Source organism: Phacochoerus africanus, chromosome 15 (assembly GCF_016906955.1).
Source record: "Phacochoerus africanus isolate WHEZ1 chromosome 15, ROS_Pafr_v1, whole genome shotgun sequence".
In the NCBI taxonomy this organism is placed as follows: Eukaryota; Metazoa; Chordata; class Mammalia; order Artiodactyla; family Suidae; genus Phacochoerus; species Phacochoerus africanus.
The window spans coordinates 76131234-76153860 of record NC_062558.1 but is presented as its reverse complement, the minus strand read 5'-3'; the positions used below and the strand labels follow the sequence as shown (position 1 = coordinate 76153860).

At 38.7% G+C, this 22627-nt stretch overlaps 1 protein-coding gene and 1 pseudogene across 3 annotated transcripts in view; one reads left to right on the top strand and one right to left on the bottom strand.

Annotated features, from left to right (window-relative positions):
* MICU1 (mitochondrial calcium uptake 1) overlaps nt 1-22627 on the top strand; it is a 226822-nt gene that overhangs the window by 142839 nt on the left and 61356 nt on the right. For all 3 annotated transcript variants that reach the window (XM_047759643.1, XM_047759642.1, XM_047759641.1), the window contains one exon: nt 4377-4574. In XM_047759643.1, coding sequence (XP_047615599.1) covers nt 4377-4574 — 198 coding nt within the window. The remainder of the gene's footprint in view (nt 1-4376; nt 4575-22627) is intronic.
* On the bottom strand, nt 1406-2594 carry LOC125115545 (splicing factor 3B subunit 4-like; annotated as a pseudogene).

Here is a 22627-nt window from a genome sequence, read left to right as displayed (position 1 = left end):
AGATATTTCAAAATACCTACAGATATTTATTCGAATTTGCACCCTTGTGTCCATCTAATAGCGTCACCTTTCCATAATTCTGTGCTTTGCTGGTGTTACCAGGTAGCCTCAAATGATTGTAAATAGCACTTATGTTGGTATTCTTAATTTTATCTTATACAGAACTATTTTATTTTTATTGAGATATAGTTAACATATAACATTGTAATAGTTTTAGCTTTATGACATAATGATTTGACCTATGTATATACTATGAAATGACTACCACAATAAATTTAGTTAATATTCATCACCAAACATAGTTACAGTTTTTTTCTTGTGATGAGAACTTTTTTTTGTGTGTGATGAAAACTTTTAAGAGCTACTGTGTTAGCAACTTTCAAATATGCAATTGGTTTTGTTAACTGTAGATTCCATGCTTATATCCTCAAGCCTTATCTATCTTATAACAGGAAGTTTATACCTTTAAACCACCTTCACTCATTTTGCCTACTCTTCACCCCCTGCTTTTGGCAACCAACAATCTGGTTTTTTTTATCTATGAATTCGGCTTTTTTTGTTGTTGTTTTGTTTTGTTTTGTTGTGTTGGCATTTGGCCACCCCATGACATATGGAATTCCCAGGCCAAGGATCAGATCTAAGCCGCAGTTGCAGACTATGCCACAACTCCAGCAAAGTTGTGCCAGATTTGGGATTGAATCTGTGTCCCAGTACTCCAGAGATACCACCCATCCCATCGTGCCACAGCAGGAACTCTGAATTCAGACTTTTTTTGGATTTCACATATAAGATCATACAGTATTTGTTTTTCTCTGTCTACTTATTTCATTTAGCATAATGCCATCAAGTTCTCTTTATCCATTCATCTACCAGTGGACACTTAAGTTGTCTCCATGTCCTGGCTTTTGTAAATAATGCTACAGTGAACGTGGGGGAGCTGAAGATAGCTCTGTGTCATAGTTTTATATTTCTTTTGATTTTCTCCAAAGCATATAGCATATAGTAAACATACACATGACTAGTTGAATTGATATGCTTTGATTGATTCTCATATTATATATTCTTAACAAGTTGTCTAAATAAAAATATTTTAAGAAGATATTTAACAACTAAGAATTTCTAAGAAAATCTCTAACACTCATATGTAAAATCTAGTGGTAATTTTTTTTAAAAAATGAGTTAAGTTTTATTTTCTCTGTGCATTTGCAAAACACTTAGGACAGACATAGAAGGGGGAAGAAAAGGGAAAAAAAAAAAAAACCTCCTGTGAAAAAAATTACACTTACAAAAAAAGGCCTGAGAGGGATTAGTGCCCTAGCTCCTGCAAGCTACAGCAACTCTAATTGGTGGTCCAAGGAAGTGAAAAGGTATTGGGAGGATTAACAGGAGGAAAGACAGTGAGAAATCACTGAGGGAGAGGGCCTCGAAGTGGGCCTTGAGGGGAAACTGGAGGCCGGGGAATAGGTCTGGGTGGAGGGAAGGGTCCCCACTGGTAGCCACAGAGTGGAGGTCATGAAGGGGCATCAGTGGGAGAGATCTGCGCATACCACGTGGTGGTGTAGGACCAGAGTGACCCATGGGCAATCCAAACGGAGACCCTGGGAGGACATGCCTATTGGAGAGGGTCCAGGATGAGGCATTCCAGGTGGTGGTCGAGGTGGTAGCTGCCCCCCAGAGCCAGGGGGCCCAGCATGGGGGTGTCCTAAGCCATGAGGGCCATGGTGGGCCAGCTGTATCTGAGACATCCCTAGATGGGTTATCCCACCCGGTGGGAATGGGTGAGGATGTGAGTGTCCATGTGCAGGATGTCCAGCCCCTGGGGTTCCTGTTGATGGAGGGAACAGGTAGACGGGGGGTACTGGGGGTGAGAAAGAGCCAGGAGGAGGCATGCCTGGTGGAGGAAGCCCAGACCCCAGTGATGATACTGCAGGATTGGGGGCAGATGATGGAGAGGGGGCATCTGCAAAGGGCTGATGAGGACGGTTAGCCTGGGAGAGTGGGTTCTGTGCTGCCAGAAGACATTCAGCTGCTGAGCCATGGCGCTCACCCTTGGAGTCCTTAAAGGCATAGTTCACAGTGATTGGGCGGTTACAGAGGTACTACCCATTCATGGCCTCAAATACTACCTCTGAAGCATCAAATGAAGCAAAATTAATAAAGGCATAACCTTTGGAGTTGCCTATGTCAGGGTCCCGTGTTATCTTGGGGATTTGTAAGATGATCCCAAAGGTGCTAAAAGTATCACAAAGCAATTTCTCACCAATCTCTGGGTCCAGGTTTCCAATGAAAATGTTGGCTCCCACATCCAGGTTTTTGTGGTGAGCTGATGGCTTGTTCACCTGAATTGGCTTCCTGTAGAGTTTGATCATGTTCATGATCTTAATGGCATAGTCAGCATCTTCCTTATTCAAGAATTACACAAAACCATAGCCTTGATGCTGACCAGTGACTCTGTCCTTTGGCATGTGGGTATTTACTACTGGCCCTGCCTGGAGAAACAGCTCCCACAGCAGTGGCTTGCTAACCTTCTCATCGCGGCCCCCCACGTACATAGTAGCATCCTGGTTCCACTCGGAGATCAGCCCGGCTGCCATGCTAAGGAGCTCTCACTGTCTCCAGAAAACAATACTGCCCCCTGAGCTCAGTACTCTAGTGATAAATTTTTTTTAAATAAAGTTTTATAAAGACACTTATAATAGTTTGTGCATAAGGGGGATGATATTTGGGTTGTGCTATTATTAATCATTAATAAAAATGCTACAGCATTAATGTTCCCTAAAAACATTCCTTTTTCTCAGTCACTTACACACACACCTTCAGCACCACACTTTTGAAGCTAACTTTCACGATTTCCAACATAAGAAGGATATAAGCTGCTGTATTTATAACATTCAATCATGACAGGTCCTGATGCTGATGCTCAATTACTGGATTCACTGCTCTCAGAAAGTTCTTCACTTCTCACACTTAGGCAGATAAAATGAATTGTGTTTTGCCTTCGAACAGAAGTGACACAGTACTGATTATCCTGCATTACAGTTTAAAGTCTAAAATAACTTCAACTTAGATAATTTTAAAAATCCATTTTATACTTATCTTTCAAGTTTCCATGTGTATGAAAAACAAATGGCAACCAGTCTTACTTACAGGATAAAACGTGAGCCCAGAAAAAAATCATAGTCAAAAACATTTATGATATTAACCTAGAGGTAAAAGGAGACTTAGAGATAATGTACTCTCATCATGAATGTTTCCAGTGAGAAAACTAAGCTCCAGAGAATTTACATGAGCTGCTTAAACTGTGCTGTCACTGCACAGCAGCAGAATTACACCCTGTGTGTCCTGATTCCCCATCTACTGTCTTTCCTTTATACTAGTTTTACCTTTTAGAGCCAAAGACTTTTAAATTGTGTTATATAAGTCTTTTTTTTAATGGTCGTAGGTAATAAATAAATAAAAGACATTTTTCTAAGGTAAATCTATTGTTACAAATCTTAAGTTTTTAAATATTATGCTTTTCTAATTTGGCGATTTAAAAATCATTATTCACAGGACTATATATACATTGTTTATTTAACATACCTTTATTATTTATCCTTATATATCCCCATTTTAATTATTATGACTATATATATATATTTTTGGCTTGTAAAGAGGTAGAAAAGACTTCAGGACCTAGTGAAAAAATGCTAAAGCAATTGTAGACTGGCTTTAAAAAGCTCGATTCTATATAGTTAGGTCACGGTTCCTAGTGCCCAAAATTATTCATTCTCAAAAGCTCATTTAAAACTTCTCAAAGATAAAACTAATTTCCCATCTTCTCTTAGATAATTGTTTCATACCAACTTTGTATTTCACGTTATCATTCTAATAAATGTGTTATTGCTCTCTTATATGCAGCTATTTGCCTATAGCTATACTGCATCTTGTCACCAGTAGAGAGTGAGTAGTGAGACATGTGAAATTTTTAAATGTCTCCCAAGATATGGAAGGTATTATTGTGAGGTTGATGTTATTTCAGTGTTGTATGAGAGGTTTTGAGCCTCAAAAACAAATGCATACTATTTATTGAAAGAGATTTTTTTTTTTTTAAGAGCATCCCAGTTATAAAGGTGTCAGACATTTGTGTTAAATACAGGTTCAGCTACTTGCTAGCTACTTGAACTGGAGCAGGTTACTTCAACAGTGTTCCTCAAATTCTTCACCTGTAAAATGAGGGTATCATAGGGCTCACCTCATAGGGTTGTTGTGAGCATTAAGAGAGAATCATAGCACGGTGTAGGCAAATAGTAAGCAGTTGAGTTATTGTTCTTACTTTTCTATATTTTCCATCTAACTCGTAATGTTTTTCTGGACGGGTTTTGCTTTTCCATTAGGTTCAAAGCATCATTCGCTCCCAAACCAGCATGGGAATGCGTCACAGAGATCGTTCTACTACTGGTAACACCCTCAAGTCTGGCTTGTGTTCAGCCCTCACAACCTACTTTTTTGGACCTGATCTCAAGGGGAAGCTGACAATCAAAAACTTCCTTGAATTTCAGCGTAAACTTCAGCACGATGTTCTGAAGCTAGAGGTGGGTATTCCTGGGACTTCAGGGCACTGTCCATTGTGTATGCAAGTGGAGCTGCTAGGTTGGCAGGGCCCTGCACTGGAGGCATTCTTTCAATCTACCTCCAGCCATGAGAACTGATTGGTTTGAACCTTATCAATGATCTCCAGCCTGACAGCAGGTTGGAAATAACATGTTCTGTGAAAATGTCTCAGAGTAAAGTGGCTCTTGGACGAAAAGCCAAAAAGGTCTAAATTGAAATTCTTAGTGGTCTTTGGATATTCAGCTTAAGGAAAAAGAAATTCGGGGTCAGAGGCATTCTGAACTTGAACCTGTATGTTTATTATGTAGGAAGTACCAGGAGGTGAGGGGGATAATAAGGAGCAGTTTCTGTGAAAGTTTACAAAGGTAATAACAGCTGGAAACACAAAGTGTCAGAAATAAAAATGTGAGGGCTCAGAGTTACAAAGTTGTCATCCTCTGTTTGAGACTTTACTTTTCCACTTAAAGTTTAGACCATCACGGTGTTCAGTTCCTGGCCACAACTCTGTAAGAACATTACCTTTCCCTATGCATGTATTTGTTGGATTAAGTATAATTGGGGTCAGTTGGCTACTGAGTCTATTCAGTTCAAAACACGCGTTAAATACCTTCTATATGCACTTTTGTCTGAAGACCAAAAAATGAAGTTTTTGATTCCTTCAGATTTTAAAAAATTCCCTTATGCAGTGTTTCTCAGCCTCTTTTCTTCTTAACATATGCCCTACTTTAATGTTACTTAAAATTTCAAAACATTAAATACTATGATTAAAAACACATAAAAGTATTGAAGAAAAGCACTGCTTTGTTTTAAAACTCTGAATATTACTTCTGTCTGCTCTCCCATTTTCCCCCCAAGATTCTAATATACTCCTCCCACCTCTTCCACCCACTTAACTCAGTTGAGACAGTTTGAAAAATCACAGCTGAAGTCTCATTATTGATAAGAACATTGTTTAATATTCATTCTCTCGGAGAGAAGTAGAAGTATAGATCACACTGAAAATCAGATCTAACTTTGGAACGTGCTTTCATACCGGTTTTTTTTGTTTGTTTGTTTGTTTTTGGAAATGATATAATTAATATTCAAAGAATTTACCTCAAAATAACAAAGTGATGATTTTCCACAATTCAGCCTCTTTCAGGAGGCTCTTGTAGTTCCAATAATACATGGTAAGTACTATGTATTTATTATTTATATGGTGCCAGGGGCACAAAACCTTACCTCTACCCTCCTAGTATCTCCTCCTGGTCCTGAGCCTTAAATTGACTTAAGACAGATTAACAGGAGAAAAGCAGACAGATTTTTACACATACATGGGAATCCCCATAGGAAAATGAAGACTCAAAGAAGTGGCTAGGCCTGTGTTTATATACTAAGTTGATCAAGGAAAGCAACTTAGCTTTATGAAGTTTGCATTTTTATCACCAGAAAAGGGAAGTCAAAGTCAAGAGTGGAGTTCCCGTCGTGGCACTTCGGAAACAAGTCCAACTGGGAACCATGAGGTTGCGGGTTCGATCCCTGGCCTCGCTCAGTGGGTTAAGGATCCGGTGTTGCTGTGAGCTGTGGTGTAGGCCAGTGGCAACAGCTCCAATTAGACCCCTAGCCTGGGAACCTCCATATGCCTTGGGTGCGGCCCCAAAAAGACCAGAAAAAAAAAAAAGTCGAGGGTAATCTATACTAACAGATCTTAACTTCCTTTAGTCCCCCATATATTTTAATTAATTAATGCCCACAGTTGCCTCTCTTTGTTTTCTTCCTGCTGGTACAGGGGAGGACATTTTTTACAGGGGAGTTTTATGTCCTGCTTTCAGGAGTCTGACAGTTTTGGTGAAAGATTTGGTATGTACTAGGATTCTAGAAATATGCCCCTAGTATTCATACCTGGAATGGTCTTCTTAGGAAATATTATAGCATATTCTGGGAATGTAAATTATTTAACTTATTAATTGTATAATTACAATTTAACATGAAGTATGTATCTAGAAAATGTAGTTAGAGAATAAAGCACAAACTAGAATGGTACTTTTGGAGTTCCCATCATGGCACAGTGGAAACGAATCCAACTAGGAACCATGAGGTTGCAGGTTCAATCCCTGGCCTTGCTCAGTGGATTAAGGATCCGGTGTTGCTGTGAGCTGTGGCATAGGTTGCAGACAAGGCTTGGATCCACCTTTGCTGTGGCTGTTGTGTAGGCTGGCAGCAACAGCTCCAATTGGACCCCTAGCCTGGGAACCTCCATATGCTGTGGGTGCGGCCCTAAAAAGACAAAAGACAAAAAAAAAACCTAAACAACCATACATAGTCATCAGAGCATGGAGCGGATTTGAGCCTCACCACAGTCTAGCCTGAACACTCAGTCCTGAGCACACAATAGAGTCTCAAGAGACAGAACCTGGGACTTTTGTCTTTTTATCCTGAAATGCTATAGAGCTTAAAGCTCATTTATATATTGTATAGATAGCCAATGAAATAGAATGTTATAAAGCAGATTAGGGATCTCATACATTTGTACCTACACTAGCCTACACCCACGTACAGAAGAAGAGAGATCTAAAAGACACTTATATCTAAGATATTTATTCTAGAAAACCCTCTTGCATTTGACACTGCCTTAGGATCATCTGTAGGCTTTGGGCCAACTCATACCAAGACTGTTCTGTTTTTCAGTCAGCAATTCCTCATGTAAGGGAACCAGTGGACCGTTTTGTTGAAGAACTCAGCCTATCATGTAATAAATATTCTATTTATTACATAACCATGTCTATTAATCCTGAGTCTTTTCTTTCCATATAATGACACACGTTCAGTGAATAAGTGCCTCCATATTTAAAGTTGGGGTTTTTTTTGTTTTTGTTTTTGTCTTTTGTCTTTTCTAGGGCCTTACCCGCAGCATGTGGAGGTTCCCAGGCTAGGGGTCCAATTGGAGCTGGCACCAGCCTACACCAGAACCACAGCAACACCAGATACGAGCCTCGTTTGCAACCTACGCCACAGCTCACGGCAACGCCAGATCCTTAACCCACTGAGCAAGGCCAGGGCCCGAACCTGCAACCTCATGGTTTCTGGTCAAATTCGTTAACCACTGAGCCATGACAGGAACTCCTATTTAAAGTTTCTTGAGTCAGTACTGTGTCTTCCCAAATAGATGTGTGATTCTTTGAGGAGGTGTGAATAGCAGAAGGAGCAAAGGGTTTGGTGAACTGCTAATGAGACCTTGGTTAAAATCCTGTTTCTACCATTTACTGGCTATGTGACATTTGGTGAGTTATTTGTTTCTAGGAGCTGAGACCCTAAGTTGTAAAACACAGTAATGTTAAGTATGATGATGTTTCTTATGGGCTGAATTTTGTCCCCCTGTAGAACAAATTTCAAAATCCCCAGGCTGAATCCCCAGGCCCCAGTTTGGAGATGGGGCCTTTGAAGATGTGACTAAATTAAAACAATGCCGTTAGGTTGGGCCCTAATCTAGTCTTAACTGGTATCCTTATAAGCAGAGGAAATTTGGACACCCAGAGAGACAGAGACACCAGGGGGGTACTTGCATAGAAGGATATGTGAAGAGATAGCATGTGAAGAGATAGCAAGAGGGCAGCCAACTACGAGGCAAGGAGAGAAGCCTCAGAGGAAACCACCTCTGCCTATACCTTGATCTTGGACTTCCAGCCTCCAGAACTATGAAAAAATAAATGTCTGCTGTTTGTCACCCAGATAGTAGTATTTCGTTATAGCAGCCCTAGTAAAGTAATACGGTGGTACATGCCTAACAACACTTGGCATGTAGTATGCCTTTAATAGGTATCCTTTCACCTTCTTTTGTGTACTCTCTGCCCTTTAGTATGGCAGTTGGCATATAGTAGTCACCTAAATAGGTCATCTCAGATGAATGACTGAAAAGCCTTACTTTGATTTTGAAATAGTTTTCTGATAAAACATCTGGAACATGGAAGCAGTTTTTTTTTTGTTTGCTTTTTAGGGCCACACCCGCAGCATATGGAGGTTCCCAGGCTAAGGATCGCATCAGAGCTACAGCTTCTGGCCTACACCACAGCCACAGATCCTTGTGGCTCACGGCAATGCGGTGCGATCCTTTACCCACTGAGTGAGGCCAGGGATTGAACCCGAAAGCTGGTGGTTCCTAGTCTGATTCATTTCTGCTGTGCCACAATGGGAACTCTAAGCAGTTTTTGTTTTTTGAAACACTTTTAATTTCTCTTTTTTGAAGTTTGGGTAATTTCTGCCCAAGAGGAAAATGGAAATGATTAACAGTATCTTAACTTTCATATGGGTTTTATAGTTCCATCATTCTTTCTGCTTATCTCTTAGCAGTTTTGTTTCATTGCTTACTTATCTACTTTAAAGTTTCAGGTCAAGATTTATAGTTTCATTTAGTTATTTCTATCATTTTCTCACCACAGTAGCTTCAAGAGTGAAGAGAACACTATCTGTCAATTTTGATTGCCAGAGGGGTCAGGGAAGGGGGAAAAGTCCATGAACATTTATTGAATGCCTACTATGAGCCAGGTATTTTACAGATATTACCAGTGTTATGGGATTTGGTGGTATTATACTCCTATTACAGATGTAGAAACTGAAACTCAAAAAGATAAAAGTTACAGAGGTATTAAACAATACAACCAGGATTCCAGCTCAGTCTTTCAGACTAATTCTTTTCTCTTCTTCATCTGATTGTTAATACTTTTGGTCTGAGATGAAGTTTCTGTTCCTGATTTATTTGGAGCTCTAAAGAAAAACAGAACATTCTGAATTTTAGAAACAGGAAAAAAAAATTTTCTTAAATATCTACAGTCTCCTTTCTTTAGCACCGTGTTTTCCCAGTTCTTTTGTCCCTCAGGTTGAACTTTATGACTGAGCAGAAATACACTGTTTTTTGTGAGTGTTTATAAGATACTGCCAAAACTAGCTGTTTAGTTTCTTTTCATAACAATCATTAGCTTGTTAGGTTTTTTAAAATGTTTTAATACTCTTAATTCTAGTCAGATTTGTCTTATTTATTTTTATTTATTTATGTTTTTTTGGTCTTTTTGTCTTTTTAGAGCTGAACCCGCAGCATATGGAGGATCCCAGGCTAGGGATCCAATCGGAGCTATAGCTGCTGGCCTATACCACAGCTCACGGCAACACCGGATACTTAACCTTTTGGGCAAGGCCAGGGATTGAACCTGCATCCTCATGGATGCTAGCTGGGTTTGCTAACCGCCCAGCCATGATGGGAACTCCCAGATTTGTTTTATTCTACCTTTAATATCTTTATTTGGGAACTCAGAAAATATGGGTTTGAAAAAAATGACTTGAGAATACACAGAGAAGGGAGTTCCCATTGTGGTGCAGCAGAAACGAATCCTACTAGTATCCATGAGGATGCAGGTTCAATCCCTGGCCTCGCTCAGTGGGCTGGGGATCTGGAGTTGCTGTGAGCTGTGGTGTAGGTTGCAGACACACCTCAGATCCTGCACTGCCGTGGCTGTGGCTGTGGCTGGCAGCTGTAGCTCTGATTCAGCCCCTAGCCTGGCAACTTCCATATGCTATAGGTGTAGCCCTAAAAAGCGAAGCAAAGAAAAAATAAAGAATACACAGAGGAGTTCCTGCTGTGGCACAGTGGGTTAAGAATCTGACTGTAGCACCTTGGGTTGCTGCTGTGGTGCAGATTCAATCCCCAGCTTTGTGCAATGGATTAAAGGACCCAGCATTGCACAGGTGACAGCTTTGACTCAGATTCAAGTCTTGGCCGGGGAACTTCCATAAGCAGCAGGTGCAGCCATAAAAATAATAATAATAATACACAGGTTTTTTAATTAATCTTCTCTCTCTCTCTCTCTCTCTCTCTCTCCCTCTCTCTCTCTCTCTCTCTCTCTCTCTCTCTCTCTCTCTCTCTCTCTCTCTCTCTCTGTACTGCAGCATGTGAAAGTTCCCAGGCCAGGAATCCAATCTATGCCATAGCAGTAACCTAAGCCACTGCAGTGACAATGCCAGATCCTTAAAACCTGCTGTGCTACAAGAGAACTCCTAATATATTTTAAGTTATTAAAAATTCCATCTAAGGCTACCAAGAACTATTGAGCTGAGTTCCTTGGAGACAGGTGCCAAGTCTAATTTCAGTTAATATATTCATTGATTTCTTGAGGACTGCAGCAAGTAAGATGTCAGTCAAATATAAAAGGTAATAGAGAACTCTTTGAAAGATTATGATTAATTTTGATTTGGGGGGAGAAGGAGCTGTAATTATGTCAAAGAAAAGCAAAAATTAATTTATACAAGAAGGAAGAAACCAACTCCAGAATATACAACAAGGAAACTGAAAGAGTGTCATCTAAGAGAATTACAGTCTGTAGCATGATCTTTTTTATGAGATTTGGGGGTTTATATGCTTACTGCATAACCAATCAGATTATCATATTTTAAGAAGGCATGAAGGCAGAGTGTAGTTCAAAGGGTAACTGTGTCTGTCTTATATTCCCAGTCTTCACGAAAAAAAAAAATATTGAGGTTAACTAGATTTGTTCAGTCAGAAAGAAGGATAAAAGGGAGACATACAGAGCTATGCTAATTATTCTCATCTGCCATTAAGAATAGAGCAAAAAAAAAAATGAGGGGTAATTTAATTTTAAATATTAAGGAACTTAATATTAAAGAATTCCAGAATCACCTACCCTTTCCATCATCAAGCTGACATCTTTGTACTCATCTCTTTAAAGTATTGAAATAGAGTTAAATCTCTCTTGCCCCAAGACGGAGGACCATGGCAAAACACAAAGCTCAGTTCTTTTCCTGGCCAAAGGCTGTGGGAAAGGAGACCAGAAGGCTTTCAATCAAACACTTTCAGATATTAGAACACTCTCAGCAGAAGAGATTTCTTTTTATCTCAATGTTTGGGGGTTTTTTCCCCCCAGGACACTGATTCTTACTATGTGAACTTAAAGATGAGAGTTGACTTTGATTTAATTAAATCTAAGAAACAAATGAGATATGTTCATTGGGTTTCTTTTAGTTGTATCCTTCCACTTTTGCCTCTACAAAGTAGGATGTGATAGTAATAAATCTTAGTTTCTTATGTCATTCTTAGATGTTTTCAGTTTGAATTTTCCCAAAAAAAAATCATTAAAAGGGTTATTAAAGAGTACTTGTCTCTTATAGTTATTGATAACTTTAAGGAGCCAAGTATATATATTTAAAGATTAAAAAAAAAAAACCTTTAACCTTGTTATTAAGAAGACATTCCCCACTATAGAAAATTTGTAACTATTTGATTACAATAATAAAAATATTCTACTGTTTTGTTTTTTTCTATAAAATTTGAAATACTTAGCCAACGTGAATTGCTTTATCCTTATAAAACTCTGTTGAGGAAAGGCCACAGCAAACATTATTTTCCCAAACGTAAAAAAAAAAAGAGGAAATCTGTTACTTTCAACAAACAAAATACTTTTATTTCTTGCTTCTTTCAAGTTTTTTATTTTGATCCCCTTACTTATTTCTTAAATCTAGACCCCTGTTTATCCTATTAAAATAAACAAATTGGGTCAGTAACACAATCCATGCAAAATAATCTTTCTTCGCCTGGGACACCAAGAGATGTTTTAGAAAATAAGTGTCATTTATAATAAAAATGATTCTTACATAATTATATTATTATCATTATGTAATAAGATATGTAAAAATCAAAGCCAAATTCTGATTTAATTTCTTGCAATTCCCTTTGTACCCTGTAGCTCAAGTTTGTTACCATTTGTGGCTTGCAAGTGTCTCTGGCTATAAAATCAACTGGAAATACCATACATGGTAGAATGTCCATGGTAATATAAAGCTCCTTTGACGTTGTAAATGCAACCTTGATAATTATTCTGTAAAAATTATACAAAACAGTGCTTTTTTATTTCATATCTTTTGGAGAATGAAAGGAGTGATTCTTTTTTGCTTAAAATATATGATCTAGGCATGATTTTTATTTTTCTTTAATTTTTATTGAAGCGTGGTTGATTTACAGTGTTACTTTCTGCTCCACAATAAAATGATTCAGTTTATATATCTATATTCTTTTTTTTAAAACATTCTTTTCCATTATGGTTTATCATAAGATATTGAATATAGTTTCCTGTGCTATATAGTAGGATCTTGTTGTTTATTCATTCTGTATATGATAGCTCGTATCTGTTAAACCCAAACTCCTAGTCCATCCCTTCCCTAACCTCCTCCTCCTTGACAGCCACAGTCTGTTCTCTATATCTGTGAATCTGTTTCTTTTTCATAGATAGGTTCATTTGCATCATATTTTAGATTCCACATTTAAGTGATATTAGATGCTATTTGTCTTTCTTTGTCTGGCTTGCTTCAGTAATCTCCAGTTGATTCCATGTTATGATAATCCATGTTATGTTATGTCAGGTTATGTTATAATAATTCCATGTTATGATATGATTCCATATTAGTGTGATAATCTCTAGTTGATTCCACGTTGCTACAAATGGCATTGTTTTGTTCTTTTTAGAGCTTAGTAGTATTCCATTTTATACATGTACCACATCTTCTTTGTCCATTCACCTGCTGATGGACATTTAGTTGTTTCCATGTCTTGGCTTGTGTGAATAGTGCTGCTATGAACATAGGGGTACGTGTATCTTTTTGAATTAGAATTTTGTCTGGATATATGCCCAGGAGTAGGATTGCTGGATCATGTGGTAATTCTGTCCAGTACCAATTTACACTCCCAACAGTGTAGGAGGGTTCCCTTTTCTCCACACCCTATCCAGCATTTGTTATTGGTGGATTTTTTTTGATGATGGTCATTCTGACTGGTGTGAGGTGGTATTTCATTGTAGTTTTGAATTACATTTCTCTAATAATTAGCGATGTTGAACATCTTTTCATGTGCCTGTGCCTTAATCTGTTTATCTTCTTTGGAAACTTGTCTATTTAGGTCTTTTGCCCATTTTTCAGTTGTATTGTTTATTTTTGTTACTGAATTGTGTGAGCTGTTTGTATATTTTGGAAATTAAGCCCTTGTCCCTGGCATTGTTTGCACATACTTTCTCCCATTCTCTAGGTTGTCTTTTCAGTTTGTTTATGGTTTCCTTTGCTGTGCAAAAGCTTGTAAGTTTGATTAGGTCCCATTTATTTATTTCTGTTTTTATTTCTATTGCCTTGGGAGACTGACCTGAGAAAACATTGGTGTAACTTATGTCAGAGAATGTTTTGCCTATGATCTCTGCTTGGAGTTCTTTGGAGTCATATCTATGTTTAAATCTTTGAGCCATTTTGAGTTTATTTTGTATGCGTATATGGAATGAGGGTGTATTCTAACTTCACTGATTTATGCGTGACTGTCCAAATTTCCCAACACCACTTGCTGGAGAGACTGTCTTTTTCCAATTGTATATTCCTGACTCCTTTGTAAAAGATTAATTGACCATAGGTGTATAGGTTTATTTCTGGGCTCTCTAGTCTGTTCCGTTGATCCATATGTTTGGTTTTTTATGCCAATACCATGCTGTTTTGATTACTCTAGCTTTGTAGTATTGTCTGAAGTCTGGGAGAGTTATAGGAATGATTTTTAAAAGGCGTTAGTTAGTACTTCTGAATCTGACCTTTCAGACTGATCATTAAAGTGCAGAAAATTTAAGAGATTAATACTTGTTTTCAATTTGCTTATAGCATTGCGATTCCAAAGTCATTATGTTAGTGATACCTTTTGTAATACTTGGCAGTCTCTAAGATTTTCCTATCATCAAATATATTTAATTTACATTCTAAATTAGTTTTAAGCTAGCACAAGAAGAAAGAGGATCATAAATAAAACATGACAATTTGAACTTTCTCTGGTGGAACGTTTTCCTCAATCTATTGTTCAAATAGTCTTATCAACCCTTTTTTAGTGGAACACAGATGCTTTTCAACTTAGGAATGAATTGTGTACCAGTATATCAAAAGCTCATAGATCAACTCTTTGGAATTAAAAACACAGTGGTAATTTTTTAGTCTCTCACACAACAGAATATTTAACTCACAATTAGTTGAATGCAATACAGTAAAATGAAAAGTATGAAAGAAAATGATTGCGAATTTATAGTTCAGTGCTTAATATGTACCTCCTCTTTTAGCTGTAACAGTCTATGGATGTTGACCTCTTGCAGTACTAAGCAATTTAACAAAAGTTTGAGTGTATACTACATAATAAAAATACTAGCCAGCATCTCTTCAGAGTTCTCCCTGAGCCAGGCTCTATGTTCATTATTTCATTTAATCTTCACAACACTCTGATGTTGGTATTATAATTATCCAAATATAATAAATGAGAAAACTCAGGAGTTCCTGTCATGGTGCAGTGGAAATGAATCCAACTAGGAACCATGAAGTTGCAGTCAACCCCTGGCGTTGCTCATTGGGTTAATGATCCAGCGTTGCCGTGAGCTGTGGCAAAGGCCCGTGGCTACAGCTCTGATTCGACCCCTAGCCTGGGAACCTCTGTGTGCCGCAGCTGCAGCTCTAAAAAAAGACAAAAAGACAAAAAAATAAAATAAATAAATGAGGAAACTGAGGCACATGAAGTTAAGTAACTTGCCTAAGGTCTCTCACATAATAAAGGAGGAGCTGATATTTGATTCCAGGCAGTCTGCCTCTAGAGTCTGCCCTTAACCTCTAACTTATGCTAGCTTTCCAGGAGCTCTGCTGAATGCTCAAGATTCAAGGATGAACACAACATTGTCCCTTCTCCCAAGAAGCTTATGAAAGTGAGCTGAATGAACCAGAACTTCTTAGGCAGTGTTACAAGTACAGTAATATTTATATGATGCAGAGTATAAAAGGGCACATGTAGGAGTTGCCATTGTGGCTCAGTAGAAGTGAATCTGGCTAGTATCCGTGAGGATGAAAGTTTGATCCCTGTCCTCACTCAGTGGGTTGGATCCAGCGTTTCCATGAGCTGTGGTGTAGGTCACACATGTGGCTCGGATTCTGTGTTGCTGTGGCTGTGGCTTAGGCTGGCAGCTGTAGCGCCAGTCTGACCCTGAGGAACTTCCAAATGCCTCAGGTGCAGCCCTAAAAAGCAAAAAAATAAAATAAAATAGTAAATCAGTCTGTGAAATAAGAGGGCAAGGGACTGCTTAAGAAATTCTCCTAGAAGTGGTAATATTTGAGTCCGTTTAACTCTGAAATTCATTCTGTCTGAAGAAAAGATTTTCATTTGCTCTTCGTTCTGGTTATAGGATAGATGAGAAGAGGCAAGGGAACACTGGGACTGGAGCCAGGAGAGGGTGACAGAGAAAATGACCTTTCTTATCAAGTTTGTCCCAAACCAGGCTTAAATTAGTGTGTCTTGTAGGTCTTCTCACGTTGGTAAAGAGTCCCTGTGCCCTCAAGTCTGAGTCTGCAGAGATCATTAAGAAATAGAGGGGCTGTTTTGCAGGGGGCTGGATGAGAGAAGAGAAAAACTTTCTCCAGATTTCTGGAACTAGCTGGACCTATAGGAGATCAAATTTGACCTCTAAATCAGATTTAGAAGGAAGAAGGTGGAAGTAAATGAGATCTAGGGAATGTGAGTAGGTCTTTTCATTTTTATCCATCCTCTAGCCATCTTTAGCGGCAGATGCCTTTCACAATTATGGTCTTCAGAATTTATGGACATTTTAAAAATAAAGAGTTAGAACTTTTTAGAATGACAACTGTACTAATGAGTGGAAAGAAGCTTTTTTGTCCTTTTAATTTTTTCCCTTCTTTTAACTAATTGGGCCTTAAATAACTCCAGGAGATTTTTTTTTCTTTCTTTCTTAGAGGGAAAGGAGATTTTAAAAAAATAATAATAACTTTATCCTCTAGCCTGCCCTATACCTTAGAGGAAACTAGGGAGTCTAGACAGTGTCTTAGAAACCAGAGCCAGCTCCACAGTAAGTTGTGAATAAATAATGCATTACAGCCTGTTGTATTCAGACTCTGAGCAAATACCACTTTAGAGGGTCATCTATATTACATCAGATTATTACCCTCTGAATTCAGTTAGTAGCACAGAAATAATTTTATGTCAAGCCTCTTACATTTCTTATTATAATAGAATGTCTTTTCTCCTCCCCACCCACATTCTTCTTATTTATTTTGTATCAATCTACCACAACATTAGCATGAATGATTTTTCTTACTAAAACTACTTGGCCTAATGAAATATAAAACTACTTCAGTCATTTTTAGCTTCTAAAAAAGACCTCTTCAAATAAAGTAATGCCAAAAAAAGTCTTTTGTGGATGCCCCTTTTCGTTACCAGTCTCTCCTATTTACCTAGCAGAAAAGAGAAAAGCTAAAAATCTAACACTTAGGCATTTTTTTTATCTGATAACAAAAATTAAAGTTAATGAATGTTTAGGTATGTGCCAGGCATTGTTAGATGCTGGATACAGAAAAGCAAGTAGACCCTGGTTTCTGAATTTAAGGAGTTATAATTAGACTGTTATTACAGTACAGAAGGAAAAGTACAATGATGAAGGGATGCACAGAAGAGGTGCACAACAACTATTTGTGGGAGAATAATCTATACATAGTTATCTCATTTGGATTTTTAGAAGGTCCATGTGAATTTGAATATTCCTCTTGGACCTTGGGAACCTCTCTTTCATCATTTGTACAACTAGGGTAATATCCAGCTCACAGAATTGTACAGAGGATTGCCTGAGATAGGAAGCCCCCAGCAGCATGCCTAGCACCATCATGCACTTCAAGAGAGTTTGGTTTTTGTTTGTTTGTTTGTTGTGTGGGTTTTTTTAGGGCTGCACCCGTGTCATATGGAGGTTCCCAGACTAGGGGTCAAATCAAAGCTACAGCTGCCGGCTTATGCCACAGCCACAGCAACGCAGGATCCTTAACCCACTGAGTGAGGCCAGGGAGCAAACCCACAACCTCATGGTTCCTAGTCGGATTTGTTTCCACTGCGCCACAACAGGAACTCCCAAGAGAGTTTGTTGATTCATTTGTCCATGGATGCCTTTTGTGGTTTTAGTGCCTGGTGTTGGACTGCTCACCAGAGCCCCTTCCCAGAGACCACTAGTGTCTCCTGCACCTCTTGCATTGTCAGAAAAGGAAGTGAAGGGAGAATCAGCGATGTATGCTTCCTGACATCTCTGTCCCATGGCCCATCTTGAGTTCTTTGCAGCTTTGTCACCTTTAACCTTTGGAAAGATTCCACAAAATTGCCAACTTCACAGTCGTGTTGATTCAATTTTTATCCCAAGTCAGTGATCTGCAATGTATCCAACCAGAAAAATAAGTGAGATGTATTGAATCTTTTGTGCTCGAAGATGAAGTGAGATGCTTGATAATATTTTTCTAATTTCCAGATGGATACCTTGTGGTACATGATGCAGACATTAAGGAACCAAAATAGTTTCCTTGAATATAGCATTTGTCCCTTTCTTCTTAATGGCCATTGTATACACAGCCATTAATGCAAAGTTACTGCTGTCATCATTGCTAAGAATATTAATAGACATTATTTGTCTTCCTATGTAGAGGTAGTTTTCATGGATTTTCTTTGCTATTAAAAGATTGGCAAAGTGCAAAGTCAAGAAATTTTGGTAACATTTCATTTGCTGTAGTGTAGGTACCTTTGGTTATTTTTGTTGTGGTGGTAATTTCTCTCTCTCTCTCTCTCTCTCTGACATATGGAATGAGTTCAATATTAGGGTTGATTTAACAGTTGTTTTTGTCCAAGGTAATATGTCTGAAGGCTGCAACACCGGCACTAATATTGGTATTGCTACCACTGCTGGTATAGACTCTGCTTACATTCTAGTGGTTCTTCAAAAGTATGAAAATGGTTTCTAATCCATTCTCTTCAAAGTTGGATCATTACAATTTTGTATTAGCTAGCTATTATAGCATAAGAAATTATCTCAAAATTTAGCAGTTTAAAACAACAAAGATTTGACATTCCTGTCATGGCTCAGTGGTTAACAAATCTGACTAACATCCATGAGGACGCAGATTTGACCCCTTGCCTTGCTCAGTGGCTTAAGGATCTGGCATTGCCACGAGCTGTGGTGTAGGCCAGCAGCTACAGCTCCCATTTGACCCCTAGCCTGGGAACCTCCATATGCCACAGGGATGGCCCTAAAAAGCAAAAAACAAAACAAAACAAAACAAAAAACAAAAAAAACAAAAACAAAAAACACCCACAAAGATTTAGTATATCATACAGTTTCTAAGGGACAGGCATCCAGGAGCAGCTTAGCCAGGTGGTTCTGGTTCTCCCTCATGAGGTTGCAGTCACAATATCTGCCAGAACTTCAGTCCTCTAAAAGCCTGAGTAAGCTAAGGGTCCTCTTCCAAGCTCATTCTCATGGTCACGAGCAAGAGGATTTCAGTTCCTCCCTCTGTGGACCTCTTCACAAGGCTCCTCATGACATGGTCCATTGTGGGGGGAGGTGCACACGAGTGTGAGTATCAGGAGGTGGAGGACACTGGGGACTGCCTGCATATAGACACTCTGTATGTGGCCACTCGCCACCTTCCACAGGGTACAAGAGTGGCCTTTGAAGGGCTGTGTCAAGAACTGTTCTAGTGACAGGCTAGCTCCAATAGTGTCGTCTCATGAACCTGTCACCATTTCTCCCTTTACCAGTAATTGATTCACCGCAGAGGCCATCCCACCTGTTTGTCTTTCTGCCCTGGGGTGATTTATTGCAGACACCTCATTGCCTTTCTGTACCACCTGCACTGCTCCTCCTTCACATGTTCCCTTAGCTATGCTTCTGGTGAACAGAGGGTTGCAGCCTCATTCCCTTCCTTCCCAGGAGACACTTGCTTCTCAGTTGTATTCAAGCACTGTATGTCATAGTTTCTGTCTGCTTCACCAGACACCCAGCCACACATTTGTGTGATCCAGACTCTGCAAATGCTATTTGCAAATGCTATCTATTCCTGTCCCAATCCCTTTAATCTCCAGAGAAATGTGCTCTACTACCCAGCTTTTGAATTGATGAGGAAGACTCCTCTAAATCTCTAGGATTCAATTTTATTTCCCCAAGGGATGGAGTTTAATCCCTTGTATGCTATGCACCATGGTATATTGCTTCCCTTAGTGGCAAAAGTATTGGATATTTTAAACAAATGTACAGCCAAAACCGTATATTATGTTTTTGTTTCCATGCTTGTAATTTAAGGAAAATGTCTGTTAAGATCACTTTAAAATTCACTATCCATTATGAGAGTACTTTATAGATTTTTTCCTGAAATATTTTATGATCAACTTGGGAAATTCCCACTGTGACACAAAATGATAGGGTGTTTAACAGATTGCACTTTGTTGTACAGCAGAAATTGACAAAACATTGTAAATCAACTACAATAAAAAGAAATTTTTTTAACTAACAGATTTTTTTTCTTTTTTTACTCAAGATTTAAGAAATTTTGCTCTCATGATACATATTAAAGCACCTTAGTAGTAGCCTTCTGGATGTCTGAAAATTTTGGTTTCTTTGGTCTATTGGACTTTGAACTTTTAGGCAGAAGGTAGCTCTGTTTGGTTATCCCCTTATGTAATTTCCTGTTATTCACTTAGGTATAAATTCACTTTACTCAGTGATGTTAACTAAAGAAATAGAAGCCAACTCTGCTGTCCATCAAGAATTCCCCTGTCAGCTAAATTGAACTAAATTTTTCAGCGAAGTTCTAGCATTTCCTAAGTAAATGAGTATCAGGTTGACTTTGATTGAGACTGGTTTTTAAATTTTCATCTAAAGTAACGCTGGGATTTTTCTAATGTTCAGGAAATTGTGCTGGTTGGTTTACAGATTTTGTCTTATTTTGACTTTTAAAGAGCCCACGAGGGTTGTCTTTGTTTTTCTCCATGAGGAAATGTTAATTAAAACTCTCTTAGTATAACATCTCCACAGCTTATCTTAAAGAATATTGCGGTGTATTCTTTTCCCAACTGTGGATTTGAATAACATTTTTTAGTCCACTTTTAATATATGTCTTTCTGCTCTGACAGGGTTATGATAGCTAGGGGAACAATGTCTTTCATTTTCCCCATCTGTGAGGATATATAACCTCAAATGTGATGTTAATGTGGCTTTGCATTCAGTTTCTTCCAAGGAAAAATAATAAATTGTGGAGTTGGTTGATCCAGTGAGTGTACTAAGAAGTCCATTTATTTGAACGTGCAATTATTAACTCACCAAAGCTAATCAGATTTTATACATACTTTGTCAACCATGCCAGGAGCCTGGTGAAACATAATTAATTTCTAAGTCGCATAATGGCACATAGCTTTCCACTCCCTTCTAAACCAGCTTTACAGAGGTCATCCGAAAAGACCTTCCCAGTCAGGTTTTTCAGTAGTCATCATGTCCATCTGCCAGAGGGCTCAACAGGGCAGGTCCTCAGAGCAGAGTAAAAATGACATGCTTTTTAGTTAAGTGAATCCTGCTAGGCTATAATTAGTTTATGGCAAACCATAGTTACTAGATTGCTTCAAATATTTGAAATACCTGCCTCTCTCTGCCAGTATTTGCTGGTAAATATGTGAGAGAAGAATATGCGATTTTCCTCATTATGCTACCATGGCAGCGTCATTTTAATGTATTTAATTGGTTGGCTCTGATATGAAATACTGATTAACTTCCTCTCTGCCTCTGTACTGAAAATGGTGCAATAATTTTGACCTCATGTTTGTGTGGCAGTCTTCTCTAGTACTGCAGAGCAATGGACAGCTTGCTCCCCACTAGATAATTTGAGGCTTATTTTTGCCTCCCAGCTGCATAACAGCCAGTGGAGAGGAAGTGGGTATTTGAATTGTAATAAAAGGATGAAACTGAATGACCAACCAGTATTAATATCTTTGTATTCAGTGTTATATCTGGCTCTTCAGAGCAATTACCCTTGAAAGTCAGTGATCACTGCTACTTTGGAGAACCGCAGGAGATTATGGGAGCAGCTTCCTTAATAGTTGCCACTGCCCCTATCACGTCGTATTGGCCGTTCATATGAATGTATCGGGTGTTGCAAGTCTAAAAGGACCCCAAGAAGGAAGATATTAAAAACAATTTAAAGATTTAAGGCAGTATAGTTTCATACATAAAAACATTGTGCTAGCAACAGCCAGGAAAGACCTGCCAGGCAGAAATGAGGAGTTACCTGACTTTAAATGAAGACTTCGGGTTAGCAGTGAGAAAGCCAAGCAAACCATAGGCTTTGCAAGTAGCTAGAGTCATCCAAAGAAATATGCGTGAAGCAGAAAAACACGTTATGAGGCATAGGTAGCTTTATCACACCCATTCTCACAATCATTAGTAACATCATCTCATCTTACCACTTGTGTCCACCATTCTAGTCTAAACTACAGTTATCTTTTGGCTGAATTACTTCAGTTGCCTTAACTAGTCTTAGCTGTAGCCACTCTTGCCCTCCTTATTGTTCTTAGAACAAAACCTTAAACCTATACTCCTGGACTCTGTAGAATTTGACCTCTGCCTCCCCCTCCTCCAAATTCATCTCATACCTATCACTCTTCTACCTGAGGGCCTTTGTCCTTCTCCTGATTTGCCTGGAACACTCTCTTGCTCCTTTCCCTTCCCCTAGTTACCTCCTTCTTAACCCTAAGAGCTCAGTTAGACCTCATTTTTATGTTACATATTTCCAAATTACCCTATACTTTTCTTCAGATCACTTAATTGTTTAGTCATCTGATTTTTTCTTTTTTTTTTTTTTTAATTTGTCTTTTGTCTTTTTAGGGCAGCACAAGAGGCACATAAAGTTCTCAGGCTAGGGGTTGAATCGGAGCTGTAACTGCTGGCCTACGCCACAGCCATAGCAACTCGGGATCTGAGCCTCCTCTGTGACCTACTCCACAGCTCACGGCAAAAAGGGATCCTTAGCCCCCTGAGCAAGGCCAGGAATCGAACCCACATCCCTATGGATACTAGTCAGATTCGTTAACCACTGAGCCGCAACAGGAACTCCTGATTATTTCTTAAATACACATATCCAGACACTCCTTGAGAACTTCTGAGAGAGTGGTAAACTCATTATTATTCCCTTA